The sequence below is a fragment of the Chrysemys picta genome, chromosome 19 (genome assembly GCF_011386835.1).
Source record: "Chrysemys picta bellii isolate R12L10 chromosome 19, ASM1138683v2, whole genome shotgun sequence".
Classification (NCBI taxonomy): Eukaryota; Metazoa; Chordata; order Testudines; family Emydidae; genus Chrysemys; species Chrysemys picta.
Genome location: NC_088809.1, coordinates 1430260 through 1438396, shown reverse-complemented (window position 1 = coordinate 1438396; position 8137 = coordinate 1430260). Strand labels below are relative to the sequence as shown.

Here is an 8137-nt window from a genome sequence, read left to right as displayed (position 1 = left end):
GAGGGGGTGGGGTTATTTGTATTAGGCATGAGGGGGCGGGGCTCGCATGGCAATGAGGGGGTGGGGTTATTTGTATTAGGCATGAGGGGGCAGGGCTCGCATGGCACTGAGGGGCTGGGGTTATTTGCATTAGGCATGAGGGGGCGGGGCTCGCGTGGCACTGAGGGGGCTGGGGTTATTTGCATTATGCATGAGGGGGCGGGGCTCGCATGGCAATGAAGCGGGGACGGGATCGCGCCTGTTTATGTAACCGGCCCAGAGGGGGATTAGCCGGGCCGGGCGCAGCGGGTTCTGCTGCCGGGACGCGATGGGGCCGGGGCTGCCGTAGGAAGGAGACGCGATGGGAGCTGCCAGCAGCGAGCCCGAGCCCCCGCCGGGCCCCCTCAAGGTGCGTACCGGGGGCGGGGCCGCAGGGGGGCGCCCGGGTCTCGCTGTGATGCGGGTCCATGGGCCCGTTCCACACAGCTGGTTTCTGTGACCTGCCCCAGAGCTGGCTGCAGCCGGGCCAGGAGCTCATGCTTCTGCTGGCTCTGCAGGGCGGTGGCTTCGCAGCCGAGGTCTCCTGGGTCCGGAGCTGGAAGAGGGTCTTGGCTGGCATTGGAGTGACGGTGTCCGGGCTGGAGCGCAACTTGGCCATGAGGAGGTGCCTCCAGCAGCGGCGAGGCCCGGGCGAGAAGCTGCCCCGGCTGGGCGAGAAGGTGGTGACGGGGTGGCCGGTCCCGCAGTTCGTCTCGCTCTTCCTCCCGGAGTTCCCCATCCGGCCCCCCCTGGGCCAGCCGCAGCTCAAGGTACGATGCCCAGCGCCAAGCCGTTGTGGGGGTGGCAGGGGCGGGGAACAAGCCATGACCAGGGCCCATGGGTGTGGACTGGCCTCTTGTGGCCTGCATGGTCCTTTGGGAGCCCCAGGGCTGAGTCGGAGTCAAGGAGCCCAGCAGTGCTGGCGCACGATCCCGCGTGCAGGAGTGTCGCCAAACTCCGCTCTCCAGCTGGGACTTGGGCAGCATCTGTTCCCTGGCCTCCAGCTCTCCCTCCAGCCCTGCGACTACTTGCCTTTGCTCTCTGACAACCAGAACGCTGGGGAGAGGAACGCCCCTGGGCTGGGGGTCACCCCCCATCCTTTGGGAGCAGGGGGGCAGGAGGCTGGGATGGTTCCCCCCACGCTCTGTCCAGCCTGGCCAGGAGACACTGTCCTGGGTAGTCCCTGCTGAGTCCCGTGCTGCTCTCGCGGGTCCTGGCTCTGCTGGTGGGCGCAGTCACACCCTGGCCACACTTACTGCTTCCTTCCTTTTAGATTCTGGGCTTTGTTGCTAAAGGCTCGTTTGGGACGGTCCTGAAGGTGCTGGACTGCAGGCGGGAGAAGGTCTTTGCTGTGAAGGTGGGTGCCCGTCTGACTGCCCCCCTTGCCCAGGGCGCTGCCTCGTTCTCCTGTGCTGACTCACTGGGGCCATGGCTCCTTCTCTTGTAGGTGGTCCCCAAAGTGGAGGTGCTGCGGCGTGACACCCTGAAGCAGTGCAAGGAGGAGGTCAGCATCCAGGTAGCTGCCGCTCTCCTTGGGGGCATGGGGCGCATCGGAGGGGTAGGGGGATCCCCTAAGGGAGGGGTGGCTTGGGGAAGAGACTAGACTCTGGAAGCTGCCCTGCCCCAGGGGCCTGGCCAGCTGCCCTGAGCTCGTTCTGTCACCAACCTTCCTGGCTCAGAGTCCCACGCAGGCCGTACTGGCCACGTCGTCTCAGTGCCCTAGGAGCACCGTCCCTTCCTTGGCACCACAGCTTCAGCATCTGGTTTGCAGATGTGCCTCTTAGCCAAGTTGCCGCCAGCCCCATTGGGGATCTGGGTGCGGCTGGCTCTCCTGAGATGCCATGAGGTCAGGGCCTGCCCCGGGTGAGGGCTGTATCCCAGGGAGGGTTAGGGCACGTTGGCAAGAGGGACGTCCTGAGCCTTCCTGCTCCTCCCCTTCTCCTCCTCCCCGATTTCTCCCCGTGGGTGTCCCCATCCCCAGCTCAGATACTCATGAGTCCTGTTTTTCTTTGTCCCCAGAGGCAGGTCAGCCACCCATTTGTTCACTGCTTAGGGGACAGCTGGCAGGGACAGCGGCATCTCTTCATTAGTGAGTCACCATCTGCCCCCCGGCGTCTCCCTAGAGTAGGGGCCCCGCCCGCCATGTGTGCGTACACGGCTCTGTGCATCTGACCGACATTAAACCTCTTGTCCGCCCGCCCTCAGAGCTCTGGCAGCTGGAGTGCAGCCTGGCTCTGCCGCCCGCAATCCCCTGTGGATTAGGAGCTGCTTTGCGGCTCGCTCCCCTCCCCTATGGCCACCCATGGCTGGGTCATGTGAGCAGGATAAAGGCAGTTCCCTCTTGCAGGCCTGGCTCTAGGGTGACCAGATGTCCTGATTTTATAGGGACAGTCCTGATTTTTTGGTCTCTTTCTCATATAGGCTCCTATTACCCCCCACCCCCGTCCCGATTTTTCACATTTGCTGTCTGGTCACCCTACCTGGCTCCCCTACCCTGGGCTGGCACAGTTCTCTTGGCCCTTGGGCAATGAAGGGATCAGCAGCAAAGGGAAGCAGCCCCACTGCAAATATCAGCCCGGGGGCCATGCCCACTCTATGCCCTGTCTCTCCAGCAGGCCCCTTGGAGGCAGGGTCTGTAGAGGGTCTCTGAGATGTGATCTGTGGGGAGGGAATCGCATTTGCCTGGAGTCCTGGCTCTTCCCAGCTGGACTGACTGTGTGTGCTGGGCCCCCCTAAGCTGTAATGTCTGTCTGTCTGTCCTGCTCCCTCTGCAGTGTGCACATACTGCAGCACCGGAGACCTGCACACGCTTTGGGCCTCTTCGGGGCGTTTCGCGGAAGCCACCATTCGCCTGTTCGCAGCCGAGCTGGTTCTGGCGCTGGGTGAGTGACCTGCTGAGGGGCACTTGCATAGGGACAGAGTCCCTGTGGGTTCCCTGGAGCCGTGTGGCTGATGCTGCCAGCATCCTGGGCCCTGGGGAGGAGGCTGTGTGTGGGGCAGAGGGGCCGGCTTCTCCCTGCCTGCCAGGAACTGATGGTCAGACAGCGTCCCCTGTACTGGGGCAGATCTATGATCCTCCTCAGCATGCCTGGTGGGGCTCTGGTGACCCTCCTCCTTTCTCCCCTTCCAGGTTATCTCCATGACCTGGGCATCGTGCACCGAGACGTGAAGGTACGAGTGCCCTGGGAGAGGGGGTCTGACCTGCCCTGCCCCTCGCTGGACCGAGTCAGTGACACGCTCGGTGTGATGAGCTGTCCTGCTGCCGGCTGCGAGTCAGTGTTGGCTGTCAGGAGCGGGGGGGTGGGGTGGCAAGTTCCTCTGTGATGGGGGGACCTCACCTCCCCCCAGGCCCCAAACTCACATCCAGTGGGGTGGGAGCTGGATTCAGCTGCTCCGCTCAGTGGAGGGAGTGGGCAGCTGCTCTTTCCCCCACTAGTTTGGGCGAGTCCTGCCCAAGGCCTGATCCAGCCCATTGTGGACCCTGGGCGGCTCTTAGAGGAGGGACTGGTCTCCTCACACAGGCAGACATGTGCGGTGTGAGCCGCAGGGGGGCCTCGCGACCAGCCTGATGGGAATATGGCCCTTTCCAGGCCCGCGAGGCCAGCTGGTGTGTCCTGGACAGGTGGCCTCGCTTGGCTGAGTACACCCTGGACAAGGAGGTAATGTGAGCTCTGACCTCTCTCTCCTTTTCAGATGGAGAACATACTCCTGGACGAACGCGGTACGTGCAGCGCTGCCCCCTCCACACTAGGCATGAGCCGCTGTTCCCTGGGTGGGGGGAATGCTGGGCTGGCAGCGTCTGGGGGGGAATGCTGGGCTGGCAGTCAGGGTCGGGGTGTGTGTGGGGGGAATGCTGGGCTGGCAGCGTCGGGGGTAGGGTGCGGGGGGGGAATGGTGGGCTGGCATCTGGGGCAGAGAGTGGGGGGGAATGCTGGGCTGGCAGCGTCGGGGGTAGGGTGCGGGGGGGGGAATGCTGGGCTGGCAGCGTCGGGGGTAGGGTGCGGGGGGGGAATGGTGGGCTGGCAGCGTCCGGGGTAGGGTGCGGGGTGGGGGAATGCTGGGCTGGCAGCGTCGGGGGTAGGGTGCGGGGGGGGGAATGCTGGGCTGGCAGCGTCAGGGGGTGGGGTGCGGGGTGGGGGAATGCTGGGCTGGCAGCGTCAGGGGTAGGGTGCGGGGGGGGGAATGCTGGGCTGGCAGCGTCGGGGGTAGGGTGCGGGGGGGGGGGAATGCTGGGCTGGCAGCGTCAGGGGTAGGGTGCGGGGGGGGGAATGCTGGGCTGGCAGCGTCAGGGGTAGGGTGCGGCGGGGGGGGATGCTGGGCTGGCAGCGTCGGGGGTAGGGTGCGGCGGGGGGGGATGCTGGGCTGGCAGCGTCAGGGGTAGGGTGCGGGGGGGAATGCTGGGCTGGCAGTCAGGGTCGGGGTGTGTGTGGGGGAATGCTGGGCTGGCAGCGTCGGGGGTAGGGTGCGGGGGGGGGAATGCTGGGCTGGCAGCGTCGGGGGTAGGGTGCGGGGGGGGGGAATGCTGGGCTGGCAGCGTCGGGGGTAGGGTGCGGGGGGGGGGAATGCTGGGCTGGCAGCGTCTGGGGGTGGGGTGCGGCGGGGGGGATGCTGGGCTGGCAGCGTCTGGGGGTGGGGTGCGGCGGGGGGAATGCTGGGCTGGCAGCGTCTGGGGGTGGGGTGCGGCGGGGGGGATGCTGGGCTGGCAGCGTCTGGGGGTGGGGTGCGGCGGGGGGAATGCTGGGCTGGCAGCGTCTGGGGGTGGGGTGCGGCGGGGGGGATGCTGGGCTGGCAGCGTCTGGGGGTGGGGTGCGGGGTGGGGGAATGCTGGGCTGGCAGCGTCGGGGGTAGGGTGCGGGGGGGGGAATGCTGGGCTGGCAGCGTCGGGGGTAGGGTGCGGGGGGGGGGGAATGCTGGGCTGGCAGCGTCGGGGGTAGGGTGCGGGGGGGGGGGAATGCTGGGCTGGCAGCGTCAGGGGTAGGGTGCGGGGGGGGGAATGCTGGGCTGGCAGCGTCGGGGGTAGGGTGGGGGGGGGAATGCTGGGCTGGCAGCGTCAGGGGTAGGGTGCGGCGGGGGGGGATGCTGGGCTGGCAGCGTCGGGGGTAGGGTGGGGGGGGGAATGCTGGGCTGGCAGCGTCAGGGGTAGGGTGCGGCGGGGGGGGATGCTGGGCTGGCAGCGTCGGGGGTAGGGTGCGGCGGGGAATGCTGGGCTGGCAGTCAGGGTCGGGGTGTGTGTGGGGGAATGCTGGGCTGGCAGCGTCGGGGGTAGGGTGCGGGGGGGGGGAATGCTGGGCTGGCAGCGTCAGGGGTAGGGTGCGGGGGGGGGGGAATGCTGGGCTGGCAGCGGCAGGGGTAGGGTGCGGGGGGGGAATGCTGGGCTGGCAGCGTCAGGGGTAGGGTGCGGGGGGGGGAATGCTGGGCTGGCAGCGTCGGGGGTAGGGTGCGGGGGGGGGAATGCTGGGCTGGCAGCGTCGGGGGTAGGGTGCGGGGGGGGGAATGCTGGGCTGGCAGCGTCGGGGGTAGGGTGCGGGGGGGGGAATGCTGGGCTGGCAGCGTCGGGGGTAGGGTGCGGGGGGGGGAATGCTGGGCTGGCAGCGTCGGGGGTAGGGTGCGGGGGGGGGAATGCTGGGCTGGCAGCGTCGGGGGTAGGGTGCAGCGGGGGGAATGCTGGGCTGGCAGCGTCTGGGGGTGGGGTGCGGCGGGGGGGATGCTGGGCTGGCAGCGTCAGGGGTAGGGTGCGGGGGGGGGGAATGCTGGGCTGGCAGCGTCTGGGGCGGGGAGTGGGAGGGAATGCTGGGCTGGCAGCGTCGGGGGTAGGGTGCGGCGGGGGGAATGCTGGGCTGGCAGCGTCTGGGGGTGGGGTGCGGCGGGGGGGATGCTGGGCTGGCAGCGTCTGGGGGCAGGGTGCGGGGGGGAATGCTGGGCTGGCAGCGTCAGGGGTAGGGTGCGGCGGGGGGGGAATGCTGGGCTGGCAGCGTCAGGGGTAGGGTGCGGCGGGGGGGGGGGGGATGCTGGGCTGGCAGCGTCTGGGGGCAGGGTGCGGGGGGGAATTCTGGGCTGGCAGCGTCGGGGGTAGGGTGCGGGGAGGGGGAATGCTGGGCTGGCAGCGTCGGGGGTAGGTTGCGGGGAGGGGGAATGCTGGGCTGGCAGCGTCAGGGGTAGGGTGCGGCGGGGGGGAATGCTGGGCTGGCAGTCTGGGGGCAGTGGGCTGACTCCATGTGGGCAGGGCTCTTGCAGAGGAGTGATAGTGTGTGTCTGTGCACAGGGCACCTCAAGCTGACAGACTTTGGCCTTTCCCGCCACCTGCGCCGAGGGGAGCGGGCTTACACCATCTGTGGGACCCTGCAGTACATGGGTAAGGCTGGCCCAGGCTGCCGCTGGGCAATGGGGCTGGGGGTCGGGCACTGCACAAACCCTGACTCTGCTTTCTCTTGGGATTGACAGCCCCAGAAGTGCTGAGCGGAGGCCCCTACAGCCATTCTGCTGACTGGTGGTCTCTGGGCATCCTGCTCTTTACCCTCGCTACTGGGAAGGTGAGGTGACGGGGCCAGGGGAGATGCTATGGGGTCAGATTCTCTATCACTGGGAGGCGAGGGGCTGGGGCAGCATCCCTATTGGTCTGGGCACACAGCCCTACTATCCCATGGAGCCACACTGGCGAGTGGGAGGGTCCGGGGGCAGAGGAGACACCTGTGTTCTCCGTCTCTCCCAGATCACATGTGGATGGGTCACTGGGCCACCCTTCTCTTTGTTCTGAGGCTGCCTCCACTCGGCAGCACTTCCGCCAGCACTACCGGAGTCTGCTAGCGGGTTCCCTGCTTCCCATCACCTGCACGATGCATTGGAGCCTCCGCCCGGGCCATGGTCTGGATTGTGGCTCTTGTGCAATAGATCAGGGAAGGGCTTGAGCCCAGAGGGCTGTGGCCTGCTGAGGGCTGGAAGAGGGTGTGTCTGATGGGTACCTGCAACCAACCTGTGGTGCTCACGCTGCAGCCTGGCTCCTCCCCTAAGCTGCTCCAGCCTGGACCTTGGGCTGGGCTCCTGCTGCAGCTGCTGGGCCTGCGCAGAGGCAGTGGTCAGTGGGAGGCAGCATCCTTTTCGGGAATGCTTCCTTCCGGGGGACTAACAGCCCTCTCCTGTCTCCCCAGTTCCCAGTTCCTCCAGAGCGAGACCATCTGGCCATGCTGGCGAGCGTGAACCGCTGCAGCTACGAGAGCCCAGGCTCCCTGAGCCGGGGGCTGTCCCTCCTGCTCAGCGAGGTAACTCCTTCCAATCCCTCCTGCGCCCCCTTCCCTGGTCCCAGCCATCCCCTCTCCAGCAGGGCCGTGCTGGCTGAGTGTGTCCCCTGTACACGCAGCCTGTTCTCACGGTCAGGCTCTCCCTCCCCAGCTCCTGTGCCGAAACCCCCTGCGGCGCCTGCGCTACCTCCACCACTTCAAGAGCCACCTCTTCTTTCGGGGCGTGACCTTTGACGCCGAGCTCCTGCAGAAGCAGCCGGTGGACGTCGTCGTGGCTGCGCGGCAAGCGGAGGCGGCGGCCCTGGAATCGTCCGTCACCTTTACAGACTTTGACTGTGACCTCCTGGCCTGGCTGCGGCAGAGCTGACCCGCTGCTCTGGCCCTGCTGGGGCCCTGGACCCATTTGTGGCTCCATCTCGTCACCGTTTGCAGGCTGTGACCAGGACCCCCATGGCCAGCCAGGAGCACCATTCGATCTGCTCAGGAACCCCCACTCGTGCACCCCTCCAGCCACCTCAGGGAGAGCAGCAGCGGGCACCGGCACCCGCCCTACCAGTGGCTCTTGCCTGGGCCGGTAGATAGGAAGCGGCTCCCCTCAGTGGCACCCCCTATTCCCAGGCCAGGCTGCCCCCCGGTTAGACTCAGGCCGCCCCGCCCCAGAGGCTGCCCTGGCTGGCCCAGGTCCCGGCAGGACCCCCCCGTCTGTACGGGAGCCGCGCGGAACGGGACTACGCAATAAATGGCATGTCCAGTGCTCGGCGTGGCGTGGCCGTGGGCTGCGTGGGGCGGGCGCGGGCTGGGGGGATCCAGAGCGAACCGCTAGGGGGCGCCCCAGGCTCTGAGCGCTGGGATTAGCGATCGGGGGGATCCCGATCCCGCCCACA

The 8137-nt window shown here is 67.5% G+C and overlaps 1 protein-coding gene across 2 annotated transcripts; it reads left to right on the top strand.

Annotated features, from left to right (window-relative positions):
- Positions 1–202: 202 nt before the first annotated feature.
- Positions 203–7827, top strand: RSKR (ribosomal protein S6 kinase related). Of its 2 annotated transcripts, XM_005298325.5 has the most exons (12): positions 203–388; positions 537–788; positions 1292–1375; positions 1466–1534; positions 2038–2107; positions 2793–2900; positions 3149–3189; positions 3712–3739; positions 6281–6370; positions 6460–6548; positions 7164–7274; positions 7405–7827. In XM_005298325.5, exons 1-12 carry the CDS (start codon positions 341–343, stop codon positions 7618–7620), a joined length of 1206 nt encoding a protein of 401 aa, XP_005298382.3. In that variant the 5' UTR covers positions 203–340; the 3' UTR covers positions 7621–7827. The 2 variants fall into 2 exon arrangements, with proteins under 2 accessions (XP_005298382.3, XP_042713970.2); XM_042858036.2 differs by lacking the exon at positions 203–388 and having other exon boundaries at positions 427–788.
- The last annotated feature ends 310 nt before the right edge of the window (positions 7828–8137 follow it).